Source organism: Neophocaena asiaeorientalis, unplaced genomic scaffold (assembly GCF_003031525.2).
Source record: "Neophocaena asiaeorientalis asiaeorientalis breed wild unplaced genomic scaffold, Neophocaena_asiaeorientalis_V1.1 scaffold100, whole genome shotgun sequence".
NCBI lineage: Eukaryota > Metazoa > Chordata > Mammalia > Artiodactyla > Phocoenidae > Neophocaena > Neophocaena asiaeorientalis.
The window spans coordinates 1,431,553-1,455,973 of NW_020173955.1; the positions used below are offsets into that span (position 1 = coordinate 1,431,553).

Consider the following 24,421-nt stretch of genomic DNA (forward strand, 5'->3'; position numbering starts at 1 on the left):
TACTTGCTCTGCGGCATGTGGGATCTTCCCGAACCGGGATTGAAGCTGTGTCCCCTGCATTGGCAGGCGGATTCTTAACCACTGCACCACCAGGGAAGCCCCAATATAGGTGATTTTAAATAACAAACCTAGCCACATATTTGGACACCCATGAACACTGTATTAGGCCCTGAGAGATTTATGATATTGAGTATCTTTTATGTACAGAGTTAACGACAAGGATGAAAAGATAGATGTCTCCCATCCTCATGGATTTTTGGAAATAAAAGGCTAGTTTTCTCGAACAACAGCATGTTTCCAGTAATACACTTAGATTAAGAATATTCCTACTAGCGTAAATTTCAGTGGCATTTACCAGTTATGGAGTGTAAATGAATCCTTGTCTGCTATAGAGGAATACCTCAAGGGAAGACTAACTACCTCTCTCTTCTGTCATGAAAATGATGATTCTAATATCATCAATGGCATTAAACTGTTAACAGAGTATTATCTGCAGCCTATTTAACAGCTAATGTTAAAAGCAAATTATCCACAAAGCATAAATTAAGATCTAAAGTATATGATGTGTTTAATTGCCTAATGTAGGTAATGTTTAAAATTATATTCCGGAGTAGATTGATTCACGAGGTGGATTTTCCTCTCCTATTTAAATATGAGAGAATTATGTTTTACCTTGTAACATTTTCTATCTTTTCTATCTTTACTTTCTCTGTGTTTTTTTTTTTTTTAAATCATAACCCCTTAGGCAAGCTGGGAAATATGCAAGATTGTTTTCTGAATAGAAACAAAATATTATCTAGAAATTAGAGTCTGAATCATCTTCATTTGAATGTATGTTTATTTTAGAATGCAGCACTAACAGCATGATGATGAACTGTCACAAGTCTGTACCAGGAAGCACACAATCTTTAAAGTGTTGTTTTTCCACAAGTAATTTAAGTATAGCATTATTTTACTTGGTGCTAGAGTCAAAGACGACATTTAGATTCTTCAGCTTTGGGACACTTAGTAACACGGAAATGATTGTCTAGTCAGGCAGAGGCAAGAAATTCAAACGCAGTTTCTTTTTCTTCTGCCAGTTCCTTTGCAGTAAGATCCATCTTCTCACGCGAGAAATCATTAATAGGGAGACCTTCAACAACCTTCCAGGTCTTATCCTGTTTGAAAATAATTGCAAATAAGAGATTTATAATTTTTTTTTTAAGATTTTTTTGATATGGACCACTTTTAAAGTCTTTATTGAATTTGTTACAATATTGCTCCTATCTTATGCTTTGGTTTTATGGTCGTGAGGCATGTGGGATCTTAGCTCCCCGAGCAGGGATCCAACCCAAACCCCCTGCACTGGAAGGTGATGTCTTAACCACTGAACCACCAGGGAAGTCCCAAGAGATTTATCATTAAACTAGAATTGATGTTCCAGCAAGCAACAACTTAGTTTGAACTTAATCTAGAGAAGTATGTTTTAAAGTGTGATTCTAAAGAAGCAAATCAAAATCCAGATATTAACAGATAATTCTGATGAAAACAACACTTGAATCTGAAACTCACTGAATCTAGAAAAAAATCTTTAAATGAGGCTTTAATCAGCAAACATAAAAAAGACTGACTTCAGTATAGTTATAATACTTAGAACCATTGCTTCATTTAGAAGTAATAGAATATTTGTAGATATCCAATATTACAAGCATAATAACAAAATGTGTCTAGTGGGGAGAGTTGCAACTTGCCTTCCAGATTAATTTCAACATTTTAGTGACCTGAAGTTGTGCTTCACATGATTTTAAAATTGAGAAAAATGTCTAATTTAGTAAAGGAACAACTTTCTAGACTAAATTATACCATTATTAATAAAAACACACAACTGCTTTCCCAGTAGAGGACAGAGGAAAATAACCCAAAATACCTTACCTTGATTGTAACAGGGAATGAGTAAAGCAGATCATCAGGAATACCGTAGGAGTTACCATCAGAGATGATGCCCATGGAAACAAACTCTCCCTGAAAATAACAAATAACAATGTTTTACATTCTCATGGTGCTAAGGGATTCTGCTTCCCACTAGCTATCTATTTTACATTTGGTAGTGTATATATGTCAATGTTACTCTCTCAGTTCATCCCAACTTATGCTTCCCCCTCCCCGTGTCCTCAAGTCCATTCTCTATGTCTGCATCTTTATTCCTGTCCTGCCCCTAGGTTCTTCAGAACCATTTTTTTTTTAGATTCCATATATATGTTAGCATATGGTATTTGTTTTTCTCTTTCTGACTTACTTCACTCTGTATGACAGACTCTAGGTCCATCCACCTCACTACAAATAATTCAATTTTGTTTCTTTTTATGGCTGAGTAATATTCCATTGTATATATGTGCTAATCTTCTTTATCCATTCATCCGTTGATGGACACTTAGGTTGCTTCCATGTCCTAGCTATTGTAAATAGAGCTGCGATGAACATTGTGATACATGACTCTTTTTAAATTATGGTTTTCTCAGGGTATATGCCCAATAGTGGGATTGCTGGATCGTATGGTAGTTCTATTTTTAGTTTTTTAAGGAACCTCCATACTGTTCTCCATAGTGGCTGTATCAATTTACATTCCCACCAACAGTGCAAGAGGGTTCCCTTTTCTCCACACCCTTTCCAGCATTTATTGTTTGTAGGTTTTTTGATCATGGCCATTCTGACTGGTGTGAGGTGATACTTCATTGTAGTTTTGATTTGCATTTCTCTAATGATTAGTGAGGTTGAGCATTCTTTCATGTGTTTGTTGGCAATCTGTATATCTTCTCTGGAGAAATGTCTAGTTAGGTCATCTGCCCATTTTTGGATTGGGTTGTTTGTTTTTTTTGATATTGAGCTGCATGAGCTGCTTGTATATTTTGGAGGTTAATCCTTTGTTAGTTGCTTCTTTTGCAAATATTTTCTCCCATTCTGAGGGTTGTCTTTTCGTCTTGTTTATGGTTTCCTTTGCTGTGCAAAAAATTTTTTAATTTGTTTATTTTTGTTTTTATTTCCATTTCTCTAGGAGGTAGGTCAAAAAGGATCTTGCTGTGATTTATGTCACAGAGTGTTCTGCCTATGTTTTCCTCTAAAAGTTTTAGGCCCAATATAGGTTTTAAGAAGGAAAAAAAGTCACCTCTACCATGTGTGCTAGGTGCTTTCCATATTTCATCTCATTACCCTTACAATGCTGTGAGTTAGATGCCATGTAAAAGATGATAAAACAGCTCAGTAAGGTTATGCAACTTTCCCAAGGTTACTCAGCTAGTCAGCAGCTGAGGTGGAATATGAACCTAACTGGCCTGACTGCAAGGCTATGTTTTTTTTTTTTACATTATAGCATTAAAGGACAAAAATAAAAGAGTGGCCTGTGCAGTTCACTGAGTTCTCACCTCTGGGGTTCCAAACCAGATGTCTCTGACGTGGTCACAGATGGCTTTTGCAGCAGACATTGCACTGGACAGTTTTCGAGCCTTGATGACAGCAGCACCGCGCTGCTGCACAGTCTGGGTAGGGCAGGCAGAGACAGCAGTGTTATTCCTGGGGTGAAAGGCTGAAACCATAGCTTAATGTGTCCCCTCCAAAATCACTCAACTACTCCATGTTGACCTTACTAACCTATTTCACTTAGAAGCACCAGTCTTCCTGAAAAGTGAAAACTATATAACTGCACAGAAAGCTTTACCACAATTCATACAAAGAACCAGATCTCTATAAGATAGCTGGATGACTAGAGGGTATCTAGTTTTTCCCACTTTAACAATCAATCTTGACTGCTACACAATAGATCAGATTGGATTATGACTGCCTTAGTATGACCCCCAAAGAAAATATGCACTCATCAAATGCCTGCTGTCCTTGAGTTTCCTCCCACCACCCCTTGGGGACACACTCAGGTCAGTAATGTGGTGTGTCTCTCAAGAGTTCTTGATGCTTGGCTGTGAAGAGAGCCCCCGGATTTTTCTCACCGTGATGAATTCTCCCTTGAGCCAGCTGTCATCTTTCAGAGCTTCATAAACACCAACTTCCTTTCCTTGCAGTTTCACCTTGGCATGGTTGACATCTGGATACTGAGTTGAGGAATGGTTTCCCCAGATGATGACATTCTTTACATCATCAGAAATCACACCAAGTTTAAGAGCAATCTAGTTCAACAGAAAACAAATATATTACTGACAAATTTTTTTTTTTAATTTCAAATTGTGACCCGTTTGACAAACGTCCTTAAGATAAAAAGCCTCTGGGGCTTCCCTGGTGGCGCAGTGGTTGAGAGTCCGCCTGCCGATGCAGGGGACACGGGTTCGTGCCCCGGTCTGGGAAGATCCCACATGCCACAGAGCGGCTGGGCCCGTGTCCTATGGCCGCTGAGCCTGCGCGTCCGGAGCCTGTGCTCCGCAACGGGAGAGGCCATAACAGTGAGAGGCCCGCGTACCGCAAAAAAAAAAAAAAAAAAAAAAAAAAAAAGTTTAAATACAAAATATATATAATACTAAAATTGTAACAGAAGTAACAATCTCTAGCTGTAGGTTCAGAAAACACTTCAGGATCCTGCATGCCTTGTAGTCACATGAACATCAATTATGTTTTATAGTACAGTGGTACCAGAAAGGGTTAAAGTTATGTTTTGAAAGATCTAAATAAAATCAGCTTGCTTACTTTGTTAATCACTTGATAAGGTAATGTGAGGAAAAGAAATTATGGTTAGTTGGATGTATACAGGCATACCTCCTCTTATGGTGCTTCACTTTATCGCGCTTCACAGATACTGTGTTTTTGCAAATTGAAGGTTTGTGGCAACCTTGTGTTGAGCAAGTCTACCAGCACCACTTTTCCAACAGCATTTGCTCACTTCATGTCTCTGTGTCACATTCTGGTAATTTTCACAGTATTTCAAACTTTTTCATTATTATTATATTTGTTATGGTGATCTGTGATCAATGACCCTTGATGTTACTATTGTAATTGTTTTGGGGTGCCATGAACCCTGCTCACATATAACAGTGAACTTATCAATAAACGTTGTGTGTGTTCTGACTGCTCCACCGTCTAGCTATTCCCCTTTCTTTCTCCCTCTCCTTTGGGTCTCCCTATTCCCTGAGACACAAACAATACTAAATTTATGCCAATTAATAACCCTACAGTGGCCTCTAAGTCTTCAAATGAATGGAAGAGTTGCACATCCCTCACTTTAAATCAAAAGCTAGAAATAATTAAGTTTAGTGAGGAAGGCTGAAAGCAAGATAGGCTGAAAGCAAGATAGGCTGAAAGCAAGATAAGCTGAAAGCTAGGCCAAACAGCCAAGTTGTGAATGCAAAGGAAAAGTTCTTAAAAGAAATAAAAAGTGTTACTCCAGTGAACACACGAATGATAAGAAAAGTGAAACAGCCTTATTGCTGATATGGAGAAAGTTTTAATGGTCCAGATAGATGATCAAACCAGCCACAATGATCAAACCAGCCACAACATTCCCTTAAGCCAAAGCCTAATCCAGAGCAAGACTCTAACTCCCTTCAATTCTGTGAAGGTTGAGAGAGGTGAGGAAGCTACAGAAGAAAAGTTTGAAGCCAGCAGAGGTTGGTTCATGAGGTTTAAGGAGAGATACTGTCTTCACAACATCAAAGTGCAAGGTGAAGCAGCAAGTGCTGATACAGAGGCTGCAGCAAGTTATGCAGAAGATCTAGCTAAGATAATGAATGAAGGTGGCTACACCAAGTAACAGATTTTCAATGTAGATGAACAGCCTTCTGTTGGAAGAAGATGTCATCTAGGATCTTCAGAGCTATGGGGGAGAAGTCAATGCCTGGCTTCAAGGCTTCAAGGCTTCAAAGGACAGGCTGACTCTCTTGTTAGGAGCTAATGCAGCTGGTGACTTTTAGCTGAAGCCAAGGCTCACTTACCATTGTGAGAATTCTAGGGCCATTAAGAATTCTGCTAAATCTACTCTGCCTGAGTTCCATCAATGGCACAACAAACCCTGGAGGACACCATATCTGTTGACAATGTGGTTTGCTGAATATTTTAAACCTGTTGAAATATTCACTGTTGAAACCCAGTGCTCAGAAACAAAGATTCCCTTCAAAATATTACTGCTTATCGACCATGCACCTGGTCACCAAGAGCTCTGGTGGATAATGTGCCTGCTAACACATCCATTCTTCAGCCCATGGACCAAGGACTCATTTTGACTTTCAAGTCTTATGATTTACGAAGTACATTGCATAAAGCTATAGCTTCCAGAGATAGTGATTCCTCTTACGGATCTGGGCAAAGTCAATTGAAAACCTTCTGGAAAGGATTCATCATTTGAGATGCCATTAAGAACATCTGTGATTCCTGGGAAGAGGGCAAACTGCCAACATTCATTGGAAGAAGTAACTGCAGATATGGTGGAAATAGCAAGAGAACTAGAACTAGAAGCGGAGCTTGAATATGGGACTGAATTGCTGCAATCTCATGATAAAACTTTAATGCATGAGGAGTTGCTTCTTACGATGAGTGAAGAAAGTAGTTTCTAAAGATGGAAACTGCTCCCAGTGAAGATGCCGTGAAGATTGTTGAAATGACAAGAAAGGATTTAGAATAGTATATAAACTTAGTTGATAAAGCAGTGGCAGGGTTTGAGAGGTTTAACTCCCAATTTTGAAATTAGTTCTACTCTGGGTAAGATGCTATCACACAGCATTGTATGCTACAGAGAAATCATTTGTGAAAGAAAGAGTCAATCAATATGGTGAACTTCACTGTGGTCTTATTTTAAGAAATTGCCACAGGCACCCCAGCCTTCAGCAACCACCATCCTCATCAGTCAACAGCATCACCATGGAGGCAAGTCCGCCCCCCACCCCGCCCCCCGTCAGCAAAATGATCAGGACTTGCTGAAGGCTCAGATGATGGTTAGCATTTGTTTTTCTTTCAGCAATAAAGCCTTTTAAAATTAAGGTATGTATATATTTTTTAGACATAATGCTATTGCATACTTAATAGACTACAGTACAAATACAACTTTTATATGCACTGGGAAACCAAAAAATTCATTGACTTGCTTTATTCTGATATTTGCTTTATTGCAGTAGTCTGGAACCAAGCCCACAATATCTCTAATGTATGCCTGTAATTTGTTCCTAATTAGATAGCAGAATTTATAATGATCTAGAAGAGAAGGTTTCGGAAAAAAATTTTAAAAAGCTGATGTATTAGGGTGACATCGTGAGTGACTTTTCTTTCCTTTATGTTAAAGTAAGAATGAGAGAAAAAAATAGTTGTACCAGAATCCACAGCTTTTGCACACATAAATAACAGCAGCACTGCATCAAAGCTCTGGTTGTGTATTCACCATACAGCAAAGGGAATACACTCTGATATTTTAAAGAAATTTTAAAAACAAGGATACCAATAGCTCCAAACTGGAAACAGCTCAAAAGTCCTTCAAGAATGGTTAAACAAAGTATGACTATTAGCATAATTGACGCCATCTCAGGCCCTTACAGTTTCTTCTACCCTTTAAAACTGACCTGTGAAGTGAATCACATCAAGGGCTTTGTAGTTAATAGATACTGTTCAATAAACATTAGGACCAGGTAGCCTCTATGCTCTGCTGGTCCCCAAACAATGATGAAAACCTTTCTTGACATATTCCTGGCGCCCATGAGGCTAGTTATCCATTCATAAATCTTAACTTAGAAATGCATGTCCTGTTTCAAAGCACCAACCCCCATACCCTATAGAATCGTTCCCGTGGTCCCTCTGCGGTATGAAGTGCAGCTGCAAATGCTTCTGGATCACTGTCCACCTGATCCTGATCCCACCCTATGAGTAAGTCACTCTATAATAAACTGATCCATTGGTTATATGAAGCTGCCTGCCTCATTTTAAGGTCTCAAAAATACCTTCTCAGTTTGGTGGGCACTTTTTGTTCCCTCTGTCCTCCAACACCAACTGTGGTACATTCATACAATTAAATAAATAAATGGAATAACAATAAAAAGGAATGAACTACTGATACATGTAACAACTTGGATGGATATTAAAGGCATTAAACTCAGTGGAAAAAAAAAAACCCACAGTGTCAAACGGTTACTTACTGCACAATTCTATTTTTAAAACATTCTCGAAATGACCAAAGTACAGCGTTGGAGAACAGACAAATGGTTGTCAGAGTTTAGGAAAGGAGAGGGAGTGTGTAACTATAAAGAGGCAACATGAATAGGACTTCTTTTGTGGGTGATGGTACAGTTCTGTTTCTTGAAACTATGGTGGTTATAGTAATCTATATATATGATTAAATGTCATAGGATCATCCATAACGACACAAAAACTGCAGAAATCTGAGTAAAGCTAGTTAACAGTGTTGTGTGTAGTTTAGTCAATTTCCTAGTTTTCATAATTCTCTATAGTTATGTAAGATGTCACCACTGGGGGAAGTGGGTGATGGATACATGGGATTCTCTGTACTATTTCTGCAACTTCTTCTAAGTCTATAATTATTCCAAATTAAAGAGTAAAAAATAAAATGACAACCAACCAACCAAAAGGAATGAAGATTAAAAAAGCCATTACCTAAAATGTTTGCAATGCCTTGACTCATCTTCATGGTAATTTATTCAGTCAAGTAAGAAGCAAGTTGTGCTTACTTTCACTGACCCTTAAAATAAGTCGAGACTCATTTCTTAAGTCCTCAAATAGATTTAAAAAATAACTTAAAATTCTTTGTTCCTGACATTTAAAATCACTTCTGATCTAAACCCTGCTTCATTTAGAGTTCTGCAAGTATTAGGACTATTAACTACCATATCAGTCTTCACAAATTATTTGGATGGTTGGTTTCTGGGGTACCCAGCTACTGATCTGCTTAGTGGTTGCGGTAGAGTGGTGTGCTGTGCAATGAGTACCATTTTCTGTGTGTGCCATGACCTGAAAGGACTTGCAAAGAACTGTCCTCACTTATATTTAGCTGGCATCATTGAGAAAAAGGAATATTTATACTGGGGTAAGTGAGCCAAGATGTATATAATCAAAAACTTAGAAACCATAACTCTGCTGAATGTCAGTTTCAGCTGCTCCAAAGTAGGGTAAGGACAAACTGCCTGCAGGCCTATCCTCCCTACAGGAGGCTCCCCTTACTTCTTGTGTCCTATTGGCCACGTCCTCTTATTCTTTGGATCTCCTGAGCTAATCCACTTCTGTCTGGATAGCAAAGGCCAGTACTCTGCACCCAGAGTTTCTGAGAATATCATGCATGTCAGAGCTAGTCTAAACTACCATGTACCCAGGCTAGCAGTTCTTTGCTCCTTCAGACACTTTCACGTCTGTCACACAGATCTGTTAAACAGTTTTTGATTCATTCTCCAGCTCTAGTAATTTTCTTATCTCTGATACCACCAAACTGGTTTCATTGCCAAATTACCTGGTCAGCAGACAACATACGTAGCTCTGGTCTGCAAATACACAGGGGATTTCTGCAGGTGATAAACAGTCACTAGGTAGCTAGGAGCTCTGATTTCCAAAATAAATTATGTAAGACCAGTATCCATTCATGTAAGAAAAATTAATCTTTGGGTTTGTTACTTTTCTCATTGGATTAATAGCCTCTATAGGAGGAGGAAACTTCTAACAGCATTCACTGTACCAGACTGGCATGCTGGAACACGTGCCAAAGTCAAAGTACGATGAGATGGCTCCTTCTTTCCTCACTCAGACTTTCACCCCGCAAGGAAAACTGCTGCAGGCACTGGGACAAAGTATTATTTAGCTGTACTTCTGGAAGCAGAATTTTCCAATGCCTGCCTCCACCAAGGCCTCAGGTCAAACAGCAAAAATGGAAATTTGTCGGTGTCATCATTTTACCTCTTTTTTCCTGTTGTAACTAAGTGAATTGCCATCTGGTAATCCAGAGTCCACAGATGCAACAACTATGATGATCTTTTCCTTCATAACTGTTCTACAGTATCCCAATCTCCTGCCTCCAGGCATTCAAACAAACTCCCATTTCTTCCCAGCCCCTAGACACTGGCTAAATAACGAGGAAAAAGACACAGCTCACAGCCCAAAGCCTCTCAGGAAATATTTGCAATTTAAGCTTGTTATCCAAAGACCTTATAAATTAACTGAGAGATTTCTGAGGTGTGACTCTTCTCAAACCTCTTAATCATCATCATCATTATCAATAGTAACTAGAGCAGCCAACCTTTACTGAGTTTTTACTATGTGACAGGCACCAGGATAAGGTCTTAACATAGATCTTATCTCAGTTAGTTCACATAACTACCATCTGAGGTAGATTCAATTATTATCCCATTTTATAGCTTGAATATACTTTCTCAGGGTCACAGAGCTAGTGAATGGATTAGGTCACTTGATCCCATTTTGTAAGAACACACATGAGGGTCTGGAGTCAGGCAGACCCTTTTACTGACTCCAACATTTACTAGCTGTGTGACTTTGAGCAGGTTCCCTGACCTTTCTGGGCTTCACATTTCTTATCTGTAAAACAGTAATAATAACATATCTCATATGGCTACTATGAGAAGTAAATGACAAGTCAGATATAAAGCATTCAGCTTAGTGTAGAAACTTAAATGTAAATACTTTTCTCCTTCACTGGGCCCTCCAGAGCTAAAAGCTCTTAGTTTAAAGCAGTGGTTTTGTTAGCTAGACAGTAATAAGGAAGGTATGGGGTTAAACTAGAGGATGTCATGTCTTGCAGGAGTAGAATACTGGGCAATAAGAGAAACTGTAACATGCACTAGACAAGCTTAGGTTAAGAAATAGAGTGTGAATTTCAGAACCCTTCTGTTCTAAGGAGATTGGGAGAAAGGTGAACTAGGACCTCCTAGGTCTTCAATGTGGAAACAAAGAATAGGTCTCAGTAATTAATGATTTTAGAAAGAACAAAGAATGCAAGAACAAACAACTGTTATTAGGCATGAGAAGTAACCACAGCAAAGATAACAAATCAGTCATAAAGACTCCCTGTTCTGTCCTATTTGGAAGGTAAAGATCAGCCTGATACACATTCTTGAGCTGTTTTGCAGTGTCCAAAACCCCTCAAGCACTCAGGCACCAGATTAACTGGAGCCTAAGGAATGAGCCTTTGCTGACCGCTGTGATTTCACTCAACTAGGCACCTGGATTTTGTCAACCTAGGGTGACCTTTGCCTCATTTTAATGCTAAAATCTCCACCCCAAGGGCTGGAATTTCTGCCATTTTTGAACATGCAAGGCATGTATGTTTGAGCATGTTGTTGTACGGCACAAGTGCATCTAGAACTCCACCTTTACATTGAAGATTACACTCACCCTTTCATGAATATACATGTACCCTTAGCTTAAAATGTCCCTGATCTGGCTATTTGGAAAGACAGTGCTTTGAGAGCTATCTACCTGTTTCCTTACTTGTCACAAGGAATAAACACTTCTGCTTTGACTGAAAGTACTTGGTATGTTCATTGGCGATGCACCCCAAGTGATGGACCCACTGAATCTGGTAACAGTTTTTCAACTTAGACCTCACACCATCATTTGGTAAAAATAGTTTTCTTGAAACTCAATAATGTTGTCTTCTCTAGAAGAAAAAGAACTAAATTCATAGACCTATCTAGCAGATGAGCTATGGATAAGGAGGATGGCCAGAAAGGCGCTAGGGAAAAGGAAAGAGGTTATGTCCAAGAACTAGAACTTTGTCATGACATCTAAGGGCACTTGCATTGTCTAGATCTGAGAAAGCCTAGGAAACTAGCACAGATGAGTGGCATGGCCTCTAATTAAAAAAAAGCTATTGTTAATACCCTGGTCACTGACTGCTTAGCATATTTATCTAAGGCTCCAAGGGATGAGGAAACTGGATAACAATTGAAATTTAGCTACTAAGTAGTGAAAACTAAGAAATTTTATGGAAACATGTAGAGTATGAGGATATAAAAATGAAAATGAAATTAAATATAAAATCAAGCTCGAATGCTTAGCAGTAGGGAAAAAAGCAGAACCACATATAATACACAAAGCTCAAGTTTTTCTATTATAATCTCCTATACATCTGACAAAAATAATTTGTGTGCCGTCATATGAATTATCTATGCTTATGACTAATTTTTAACCACTGTACTAAGAGGACATTAGCAATGATATGTAATTAAAGTTAGGAAATGAAATATAGTTGAGAAAATTAAGTACAAAGTTCAGCTGCTTTAAGAGAGAGATTTAAAGATGTCCTAAAAAATTAGAATAGCTTCCTACTAAAACAAAACAAGAGAAAAGCACAAACTATGATTCAGCTACTTTAAAAGTGAGAGAAAAAGGGTTTAAAGTTGAACATTCATAAGATTTGAAAAGGCATCTTTCTTACCTGAGCTTTAGCTCGGTTGTGATCCAAACGAGTCAAGCAACTGAAGTTCTCCTTGGGGATGGACGGTGCCGACTTGGAGGCAGTCAGGCAGTTGGTATTGGCCGGGTTTCCCACCACGATAACCTAGGATGTAGGCGAGGCACAGCAGAGCTACAGACCATAACTGATTAACTAAACCAACTTAGAATATGACTGACATGTAACATATAGCCTTCGTACCAAGTTTGTGTAAGCTAAATATGTATAGTTATTATTGCAGTTTCTAGTTTCTAGTAGCTTTCTATCCTCTGTTCTAATAACTTTTTCCCCTTGTTAGTATTTGGTGAGACTACTAAAAACATTTACTAAAACCACCGTTATGTACACAAGTCATTTTGTTTTCTGCCAAAACAGAGACAGCATTTATCTAGTTGCCATAAAAAACTAGTAATCTAGGGCTCTATCTCAGAGTTCTATTCAATCATAAAAGTTTTCCTTATAAAAATAGTCCAAGAAAGAAATTCTACTTGAGAAATTTATTTTAGGACAATGATTTGCCCCTATGAATGAAAAGTGTTTCTCAGTTTTGCCTAATCCTAAGAATTAACTGGGTTAGTTGCTAAAATACCAGGTCCCACCATTTCACACCCATTGAATCAATCTGTAGGAGAAAGCACTTCAGACTTTTCTCTTTTTTTTTTGGAGGGGGTAGGTATAGGATGCAGTGAATTACAATACAGCATAGGTGAATGTATACATGAACATGTTTTACAAGTCTTAAAAATCTTTAATAAAATGATAAAAAAACTTACTGTGAAATTATATCAAACTTACAAAAAAGCTATAAGCATATTACAAAGACTAACTCCCACATTACTTGTACCCAGATTCTCCAATTTGCCGTATCTCTTTCACTTTCTGTGCACGTGCAAACGTGCGCGCGCGCGCACACACACACACACACACACACACACACTGCCCTTAGTCTTTTCTTTTGGCCTATTTGAGAGCAAGCTGTAGATATGATACTCCGCTATCCCTAACTACTCCACTGTCGGTGTATATTTCCCCCAAGAAAGACACTTTTGGCTAAGAGGCAATTACTATGCAAGCAGTACTACAACTCCAAGCAACCTTGTAATTTTTTTACTAAGAGACCTGGGGATTTCTACCCAACTCATTTCTATTATTTTCTGTTAATGACTACAGAAAATAAAAGTTAACTATTTGAAATAAAGTCTGCAGAAAGCAAAAATTCAGGTGTCTATGAAGTATTATAAAAGATAGAACATTATAAATGGCAACATTAAAAAACCTTATAAAATTTTCTTTTACCTTTCTTTGAATTCAGAATTGGGTGGAAGAAGTGTATCAAAACCAGAAAAATCTCTAACTAGCAAGCCCTTTTGCTATGACAATTAAGTTCTAGGTAACTGATACTTAATTGGTAAAAAGAGGCTTTACTGTAATAATAACACAAATTTAGAAACCAAAATAAATAGGTTGAACACAAAGAGACAGAATAGGAAGTCATACTGACTCAGCTCCTCAAGAGACGAACATATCGAAATTCCTCTGGACTTGAGAAAAAGTGAGCATTCAGAAGCCCCTACCTCCTGTGACTAAGAACAGACACAGCTTATAGCCATCTCCCTTCACAATCACAAACACAAATCCAAATGTCTGAATAAATAGTCCCACACAGCTAAAAGGCACCAGAAAGTTCTGTGCCTTCTCTATAGGTTTACAAACTAATATTAAATCTCCATGTCATGGTAATAGGCAGAATATTTTTGAGCCCCTCAGAATACAGATTTCCACTATATGAACAAAACCTAGAAAGGGAGGGCTAATGGAGCAAAACTCTGTATCTGTATTTACTGACCATCGCACAGAACTGGAAAAAAAAAAAGGCAAATACTTTCATTTTCACTTAAATGTTGAAAGCAGAAGTTTCAAATGCTGATAATAAAAAACCCAATAAAATACTGCATTGGTCACCTTAACTGACTTCTTGGCATATTTGTCCAAGGCTGCACCCTGGCATTTGAAGATTTTCACATTTGCTTTGAGTAAATCTTTCCTCTCCATGCCATCCCTTCTTGGCATGGAGCCCACAAGAATGGCCACATCCAGGTCTTTGAAGGCAATCTCTTCTTTATCTGTTGCGATGACATCTGTGAACATGGCAATAAATATGCAGAGCTACTTAAACGCCAAAGTCTGAGGTTTTCTTTTTCATACTGAATCTACCCAGTAACTCTTTCACTTTGTAGCAAATGTTTACTTTTACAAATCACATTGATCAAAGTTTTAGGGGCCTAAAAAAAGAAAGGCAATATATGAATTCAACAACCATAACATCAGCAGAAATGTCAATACATATGTTTTGCTTTTCCTATTTCAATAATTATCTTAATTTCAAAACTCTATAGCTTTTATCTTTTATAATGATGCAAGGTAACTTTCAAGGCAACATTAATTATTCACATTAATTACCACAGATAACACAAAAGAGAAACTAATTCACCTAACTTTTAAGTTATAATTACTTTAATTCTAAGATATCAATCAAATTAAAACAATGCTTATTGAGAAGTTTTTGCAAGGAATAACACTAAGAGATTTCTTTTGTCAAATTTAAACACTTTACACATGAAGACAATGAGGCTTAAAGAGATTAATTAGCTGCCTATCAAAAAGGAGTGGGGCTATAAGTCAAGATTGGTCCAGATTTCAACCACTATGCTGCAGTGTCAGTCCAATACACCACCTGCTTTTTGATTGAAGAACATACAGTTGACCCTTGAATAACACAGGTTTGAACTGTGCAGGACCAGTTATATGTGGATTTTTTTCCCACAGTAAATACTATAGTATTGTACAATCTGAGGTTGGTTGAACCTGTGGATACAGAGGATCCGTGAACAGAGGGCCAACTATAAATTGTACTTGGATTTCCCACTGCAGGGAAGATTGGCACCACTAAGCCCTGAGTTGTTGAAGCGTCAGCTATATATCATGGCTTTCTTTTGGTGACTGTATTAAAAAGGCCATGTGCTATAGACTGTTTGTGTCCATATAAAATTCATATGTTGAAACCTAATTCCCAGGGTGATAGTATTAGGAAGTAGGCCCTTTGGGAAGTGATTAGGTCATGAGGGGGAGCCCTCATGAATTGGGATTAGTGCCCTTATAGAAGAGGCCTCAGAGAGCTCCCTCACCCCTTTTGCCATGTGAGGACACAGTGAGAAGATGGTTGTCTGTGAACCAGGAATTGGGCTCTCATCAGACACCCAATCTATTGGCTCTTTGCTTTCTGACTTCCCCGCCTCCAGAACTGTAAGAAGTAATTTCTTTTGTTTATAAACCACTCAGTCTATGGTATTTTTGTTATAGCAGCCCAAAGGTACTAAGGCAATCAGGATACAGTGTTGTCACTGATAAATTTTTAGACCAGGAACTTGTGTCAGTCAGGCTTCTGTAAGTCCCCAAATAGGTATACATAAGAGCACCAGCTGGAGAAAAAATATCCATCTTCTTCCCAGCCATGCACCCTTATCTGCTGAACCTTCCCTTCCCATCATATTCATAGCTGACCAAGGACAAGCCAACTGTAACCTGGGCCCACTAGAGAGAGCAGAGAACTCTGTAGAGAAGGGAATAAAAATGGAAAAAGCAACAGAGGAGGTTGATTTGGAAACAGTGCGTGAGGAAAGGGAGCCAGCAGAATAGCTTGGACAGGGTAATGCATTCTCTTACATAACTAAGCAACCAAATGATTGAGATGGCAGAGTACCCCTTCTACTAAATGTTTATTGAACAGATATATGAATTCTGAGCATTGTTTCTCTTGGGCGTGTTTACATTTTTGATTTGTGCAATCCTCTTTGAGAGTATTATTAATTAATCCTTACCCTCCCTCCCCCCAAAAAAGATGATGAAGGTATAGCTAAAGAAAAATATTCAAATTAGTTTACAACCTGACCTAATATTTTAATGGACCTTTCAACCAAATTTAGGATTTCTGTCTTACATTTGTTACTTGTTCATTGAGTCTCAAAGGCTCTTAGCAGAAGTCTTTCTCAAACCATGGCTTTAGGCTTTCTCAAACCATGTAGTATAGGATTAGAACAATTTATATTATATCTTAACCTGACAACTGGCAGATGGAGTGGGACTATATATGGGGACCAACCAATTTCTAGTCCCCAAGCAGCATATGGTTCTGGAAAACATCATTTAGAGTTGAAAAAGTTCTCCATTACAGGACACTACGATTACTATTTAAATAGAATTTAAATAATAACACAGTGTGGACAATCTCAGGTGGATAACCCTTGTGCAATATTATACTTAATTGGTAAAATAAATTACATATAGGCATGTTGGGAAAACAGTATAATCTTTTATCTTAGACAGGTTATTTCACACTTATACCCTTATTTATTCTTGGTATATATCTTAACAAGTAGTTGTAGTTCAAAAAACAAAAACTTTTTATGAAATAATTTCTAACTGAGAGGCCCGTTAACAAAACTCTAAAATCTGTTTTTTTAAAGATATAAAATACTATAAAATCCCTTGCTCCTCCACTCCCCAACTCACCTTTCAGGAGGGGAAGGGCACAGTCTTGCAGCTCCATCAGGACACCATCCAGGACACCCATCATGGGAGTAATATCCAACAGCACGAGAATGATAGGCTGCCAAATAAATAGCAAGGACAGCATCTGTCAGTGTAGGTTATGTCACTTAGTCACAGAAAAAGTCCTTTCACAGAGTTTTTGCTAATTGGTGTGTATATGTGTATAATTCCCATTAATCAGTCATAATTATTTTAGGAAGTCAGGTGTCTAACATCAGGTGTCCTTTAAAAAGGAATGCTATAAAACCAGCAATGGTTTGCTAAACACAGTAAGAGGAATCACCATTACTGAATTTTAAAGGAGTACATGGAAGAAATATCAAGTTGAAGTGACATGCCACACCTTGCTCTTGTTGTTGATGGCTGTATATCTAATTTCAGTTCACAGAGAGCTAAGCACAGTATCTGGCATGAAGGAAGAACTTGATATCCATGGGTGAAGAGAATGGATAAATGAATACTGTATGAAAGGATTTTAGTGTACATTAATCAGACCTGCTGGAATAGGGGGTGCCTGCTTCAAACTGGGAAGCCTATGTGCCTGTCCAACTCTTTTGGGTCTTAAGACCATTTATGAACAAGAAAGTGCTGATTCAGCAACTTTCTCTCCCACGTGACTCTCCCTAACAATTACTGTCATTATGATACCTGCTGGCTGCACCAAGTCAACTTAACAGTAGGCGGAATAGTTCTAATTTGCAAAGCATTTTCAATGCCCAGAGAGGTGCATATAAATAAGTTACCAGATTCCACTTATAGCCGTGTGCCTAATACATTTGTTGGGATTATCCATTCCTTTACCATTTAAACATTTCTTTGCAACTAAATACAGGGTTTCATTGAAAATGTTCTTACTTTTACTTAAGATTTACAGACACTTGCCCCTACCTGGTCTTTACCGAAGACAGATCCATTTCCAATACTGTATAGCAGTGAATAAGCAATTTGACCAGCTGCTCCAGTCACAAGGACTCGGATTGGTTCAGACTGTAATGAAAGAGACCCATTAACACCTTATTAAAAAATGCTATTTTACCCTAAAGATATTCAGAATTTTCTCTATAATAAGACAACCACATACTTTAAAAGCTAATGTAAAATTTTAAAGACTCTTCGCATCTGGCTTAGTAGAAGACGTTTATCCCAGACTTGTCCTAGTAAACACAGCATGCACAAAGCAACTAAGCAATTTCTGGAACATGTGTCCTTTGGCTGCACATTTATGTGGTGTTATTTAACTCTCCCTGCTGTCTTGGATTTACTTACAAAATCTTAACCATCTTTTTTAGGATATTTTACCACTAAGATAGGCCTAACGATGTTGATGTGCATTATGTGAGGATACAAACCCTGGCGGCCACTAGAACCTTACAAATCCAATCCTCTTATGCAAATTCCCCACTCCTTTCTGCTGAAAAGAATCCTTCACACCAGAAAGAGGAATAATAGCGGTTAAAATTTTCCATTTAGAAGGAGCCAGGAAGTTTTTACAAAACTATTAATCGTGATTCAACTTTACTTGGAGGAAGAAAAAATAAGCTTATATTTATTTAAGGAGAAAGAAAAATGAAAAAATGTTAATATCTGGATTGTAAAAAATTTTAGCATTAATAAATAACAGTAACAACGTGTGGTAACAGTTAACAACCTGATTTTAAGGGAAAATTAATATTAAAGGAGAGGAGGGGGAAAAAGTACAAAGAACATATTAGTTATAATAGATGGAAGTCATCTTATAGACCCTGAATAAAATATGAACATATGGACAAAAAATATATATAACTAATTCAAAGTGATGACCCTGAGTCATTAAAAATAAGTTAAATTAAGCTCAGAGAATTAAAAAGATAGAAATATTTCTACTAAATGGAGCTGAACAAAAATGCCTGGAAACTTAATGGGTAAGTTTAATTAGATGGATAAATTCAATCAAGGGAATTGTTCCTTTCTCTGACAATACTGGGTAAATGTACTTCCACTCTGTGTCACCTCTATAGTTACCCACACTAGAGAAGTGGCTGAAGTGACTGGGGATAGAGGATTAGATTTCTTTATATTTAGAATTCCCTCTTAGAGAGGGGTCATGCTTCTAGGATAGGAGACTATGACCTGAAGGTTCCTTCTAACCTTCAAACCCTAACCTCTGGAGGTCAGCAGCACTTAGCAATCTGGTACCCATAGAATTCAGAGGAAGAACAGTCTCAGGAAAGTGTCAACTGTTGTAGAGAAATGCATCTGAACACAGCAGACTATGTATGTGTTTCTTCTTCAGAGAGGTGACCAGGGTGAGAGTGGAGAAAAAGGGAAAAAACTATGGAGTTTCTTCCTGACCTTCTGGGTCTCTTGTCCATACTCTTCACCAACTTCCCCTTATGCTTTAATATCTCTAAATATACAAAATACGATAATTCCCCCAATAATCCAATTTTAATACAATACATATTTATGTTCCCAAATAGACTTCAGGTTTTATAAAGAGCACTGTTATTGTATATATTTATTTTCTATCACATGGTCTTTACATGTTTTAAATTCTGTCATTTTCCCCTCTTTCCTTGAAGTATAGCAGGTGAGGAAAAAGAAATAGAGGAAGAAATGATTCCCCCTCCCTCTTTAGAATGCAAGCTCTTTAAGGACAGGGGCTTTGTCTACTTTATTTACTGTTGTATCCCAGCTGCCTAGAACAATGCCTGGCATGTAGTTAGAGCTCAAACATTTGCTAAAGCTCAAATATTTGCTGGATCTTGTAAAATTACTATCAAAACCTTGGAAATGTAAAAGAATTGTTTGGAAGCAAACCCAACATGCTTTAAAAAATTATTTTATTCATATATACTTGCATTGAGAAGGCTGGAAATAATGACAATAGTTCCAGCTATGGTTAGCAAAATTATTTATGTCAGTAGTTCTAATGAAAGTCTTCTTTTATTACATAACTTGTACTATTTTAGGCCAGAGACTCCATTAGTGAACCATATGCAAGAAACAAGAGGATAAGCCAATTTTTTTAAAACAGGGGGCTAGAGAGGCAGTAGAGTGTGACAGTTAAAGAGATGGCCTCTAGAGCCACACTTTCTGGTTCAAATCCTGATTCCTCAACTCAGCTGTATGTTCTTAGGCAAGTTACTGTATTGTTTCTCCATAGTAAAATGGAGATAATAATAGCAGCTACCTGACAAATAAGGTAGTCATAAGGATTGAGAGAGTTAACATACAAAACAGTAAGAACAGTAAGTAGCAAGCACTATAATTATAGGTCTCAGGTTTTTCCTCTAAGGACTCTTGTAGCCTGAGGCTGTTACTCTCCACTAGACTGTGAAACTTCCGGGAGAACAGTCTGCCTCTGACTCAAATTTGCACTCCCATATAGCATTCAGCAAGGATTTGTTGAATGAAGGAAAGTTAGAGTTAAGAAAAGCATAAACACATGCTACTTCAATGAAAGCAAGCTAGGATAAGCAATGAGGGGAAAAGTAAACATTACTATCTGTAAAGCTTAACCTCCCAGAAAGTCAGGTAGATGGTTAGAAAAGAATAGTCAATTTTAGGCATTTATTTTAGCTACTAAAAAAATGGGTTCCAAGTACCACAGTCCCTAGTGAAGGGGTTGTGGGCAACTAATAACAGGCACAAATTCCACCTGAGCAGTTTCCTTCTTCTCTATCACTGAGCAAATTATTTTCACAGGTAGGTGATTCCATCTTGTTAAGAGTAGTATGAAGCCCAGTGTCTGAAATGTCTGGTGATGAAACAGGAAAGAAGTGCCTATTTGGTTCTGTCTGCTCTTTGCAACGTTGCAGTAGAAAAGCAGGAGGGTGGGAGATTCCCACTGACATTTTCACAATGTTACAGTGTGAAGATAGGTTACTATTCTTTGCTTAGATATCTGGGCAGTCTGCCAAGATCCAAGGAAGGAACGTCTTTGCTCTTGGCAGGGCACTAATGACCTTCGTGCAGATGCAGGCTCTGTCTTGGGCATGTGTTCAAGTCTCAGTTGTAAAGCTTGAATTTAAGTGTTCCTTCTGTTATTCTACAGAAAGACCCATGTGTTCCTTTTTTACTTTCTCATTTATATATATTTCTGTAATATAAAAGACAAACAGTATTCAGATTCCTTCATACAGTTTATTCTTGCTTGTCATTCCCTATGGACACAAGGAAAGAATTGACTCCTTGAAAAAAACCTGATTTTAATAGCTTACAAAAGATGGTTCTTTTCTAACTCAGTGATTGTTCACACACTCTCCTGAGGAGGCAAGGAGACTGAGTCATGTGAGAATTTGCCATCAGTTTCAGCAAAATGGCAGGAGGGTTCTTCCTCATGGACATTATTTGGTGCTGGAGTGACCTTCCTGGGGTGAGGCCTGGCTTGATATACGGTGTAGAAAAACAAAGCAAGAATGGGGGCCCAGGAGCTTTCTGTGACCTTGGGACAATCATTTGACCTCACCAGGTTATGTTTTAAGATTAGAAGAAATAATTTCCAAATTCCCTTCCAATTCTAGAATTACAATATTCTCATTGTAAAACCATCAAGTAATATAAATGCTGATACATAGTTTAGTTTGTATTTGCAGTATGAGCTTGTATCTTCATCCAGAACCTCAGCAACTAAAAATAAATTTTCAGAATGACTTGATATGTGTCTGAATGATACAATATGGTAAAATGGAAAGTATGCGAGATCCTTGGGGGCAAACTGTTGTATGACCTTGAGCAAATCACATTCTTTTTCGGTTTCAATAAACTCAATTTTAAGATGGTCAAGATTTTTTTTTAAAAGGTTACATCCAGTTTTAAAATTATTAAGTCTGAGGTTCTCTGATAATAAGTACCTCTGCTTTCTTGCTAAGATTACTAGGTCAGAAACCACTGAAACCATCATTTAAATGACTAATTATGTTATCTGACAAAATAAGTAGGAAACCTAGGTTTAACACTTACTGAGAATTAGAAGCTGTCCCCACTGGCTCCCTTATGAAAGTGGAAGAAGTAATCCCCTTGCCCTGAAAACACGTCTTTTCAGGTTCTGGAAATGTTCCAATTCCTTCAAATATTTTCCCACATTCCCCACTCATTTTAGTATTTTGAAATAACAGAGGAAAAACAGTTTCAACTACAAATACAGTACTGAAGCAATTTCTCTCAGTTTGATGTCAAATGTCACCTTCAAACAGCATGCTGATTATTCCTACGTCAGTACCCTCACCAACCTCCCTTCTCTCCCTTTCAGCAGAGACAAGATATCCATATCTTGGTATCCAAAGCTTCATGACACGATGGTTTTATTGTGTAACATTTAAAAGTAGTGGTTCTAGAATTCCTAACACACAGATCAGTAAAAAAAAATGTACTAATTATTTGCATAGGGGCACCGTCACTGCAACATGTCCAGGTACGACGAAAGGAGATCAATGAACAGGTTTTAAATAACATTTCGTGAAATTAGATATGGCGGAAACACTTCTCCCGAAAACGTAGATCGCAATCCCGAGCATCTGGTAAGCACTACCTTTGCAGTGAGGGCCTTGTGCTTTCAAGGGCTTTGTGACAAAAGCCCTTAAAAACACTGTGGGCTTAAGAGGAGAAAAAGAGCTTAGGGTCCAACACCCCCTCTCATTTCAAACCTTATCGTCCTTTTCAAACCCCTATACCGTGCTTTGGAGAAAATCCGCAGCTTCGTATTCTGTACCCCCAACATGCAGAAGGACTGAGATCGCGCCTCTCCAAGGACAGAGATGTCTCTAAAGTCCTTCTAAGAACCCCCAGCTGTAGATCAACCCCTTCCCAATTACTGGGTCCCTGCGACAGTCCCCAGAAGATGAGTCGGGGCTTTCCAAAGGGCGCGAAGGACAATCCCTTGCACAGCCTTCCCCCAACAGTCCTTAAAACGCAAGAAACTCCACACACGGGCGCGAAGGTCGGAGGTGGGCAGCATGCAAAGGCCCACACTCACCATGACTGGAAACTGCGCGGACACTTTTCTGCACCTGCAAAATGAGCTTCAGAGAGTCCGGTCACCTCTACCGTGGAACCGACTCGGAAAAGGCGAGTGATGTTAGAAAGAAAAGGCTCGGCTCCCGGCTGCGGAGCCCTCTGGGAACTGTAGTTTAAGCAGCCCTAATTCTGGCGCAATCTCCAACGCATTTCCTTCGACTGTTGAACTACACTTCCCGAGGTCAGATGGTCTTCTCACGCCCTGCTCCTTGCGCTCTTCGTCGATTGCAAAGTAGTTCCCGAGGGCGGGCCGCTGTGATTGGAGGACGGCGACGAGCGGAGGATTTGGGCTTAGGAAAAAAGGACCTGCCGGATGGCGCCTAGCAATTGGCGAGAGGGGAGGCCTGTGTAACTCGAGGGTGGAGAGACAGAGCCCTTAGCTCCAGCGCTGTCCCGTAAGCTGCTAAGACTTTATCCTCCCCTCAAGGGTAAACGTGGGAGGTAAAGAGACCTTCCGCTGCGTAAAGCCGGTTCGACCCGGAAACAAAATCTTTTTTAAAACTCTTCACAGTCTGCGGGGGCGGGAGGAATTGAAGTGTAGAGAAGACTGGACGGCTTCGCAGGTTGCTAAGCGACGAGGTGGGAGAGCGCACGCACGCACGGGCCGCTGAGGAGTACCTGAGGGATCCGTGGCGCTGCAGCTCAGACACCTAGGCGACCGAGCGAACGCGCAGCGTCTTCACGTGTCCTTCTTCACCGCCCCGGTAGTGTCCAGTGACGCGGTGAGGGGTTTGCAGGGAAGCACCCTCAGAGACGGCCGGGGGCCGCACATCTTCCTCACTCCGGAGGCAGGTGAGTCCCCGCCCGAGGCTAGGGTCTTTCAACCTTAGGGTCCGGTGTGCGGTTGTGCGCCGTCTCGCGTTGCGTTTATCGACCCAGGTGCTGATCTTCTGCGCGGATGCCTGCGAGCTCGCCGGTCCCTCTCTGCGTGCATAGTGTTCGGGCAACAGTGTTCTGGATGGCGTAGTGCCCTGAAGTTCACGCCACCTCCCCGCAGTAAGATACAGCTTTTCTCAAGTTAAGTGAAAAATATTGAGCTCCAGCTTTGTGGGAAATGAGCCCCTCCCTTCCAGGAGTTCACAGTCTAACTTTTTCTCGAAGTCTTCCGTGAATGTTGACACTTTTGTCCGTTCTTTTTTGGAAACTGAATGCTCTTTAAACCATCTTGACCTTTAAATTATGCCAAACCTGCATTTCTAAGGAAAGCGTGGCAGCTGAATGGGAGACACTGGTTATTTCAGTCAGTCTCAGCTGGTAAAATAACGAGGTTTTCGTTTAAAATTAGTGCTGCCCAGGAAAATTGTGCTCACTGAAACCTTGTTTCATGTGGATGTTAAGATAAGAGGAAGATGTGATGATCTGGAATAGCATATGTGTAATGAAATGAAAGAAATATCTGTATTAGAAAACATTGGTGTAACTTCTGGTTACACTGGTGATTGAATGCCAAGT

The 24,421-nt window shown here is 39.0% G+C and overlaps 2 protein-coding genes across 4 annotated transcripts in view; one reads left to right on the forward strand and one right to left on the reverse strand.

The window, feature by feature from the left end:
- WDPCP (WD repeat containing planar cell polarity effector) overlaps positions 1-24,421 on the forward strand; it is a 350,773-nt gene that overhangs the window by 81,358 nt on the left and 244,994 nt on the right. The window contains exon 1 of one of the 3 annotated variants that reach the window (XM_024752966.1): positions 23,381-23,761. The exons of the other annotated variants lie outside the window; for them this stretch is intronic. The gene's annotated coding sequence lies outside the window, so the exon portion shown is untranslated. Of the gene's footprint in view, positions 1-23,380; positions 23,762-24,421 lie in introns of those variants that run through there. 3 annotated transcript variants of the gene reach the window in all.
- On the reverse strand, positions 821-23,390 carry MDH1 (malate dehydrogenase 1). Its single transcript, XM_024752969.1, has 9 exons — positions 22,929-23,390; positions 17,861-17,959; positions 16,934-17,030; positions 14,327-14,502; positions 12,347-12,469; positions 3,975-4,151; positions 3,399-3,512; positions 1,912-2,001; positions 821-1,157 (listed from the first exon to the last, which is right to left on the reverse strand). Exons 1-9 carry the CDS (start codon positions 22,929-22,931, stop codon positions 1,032-1,034), a joined length of 1,005 nt encoding a protein of 334 aa, XP_024608737.1. The 5' UTR covers positions 22,932-23,390; the 3' UTR covers positions 821-1,031.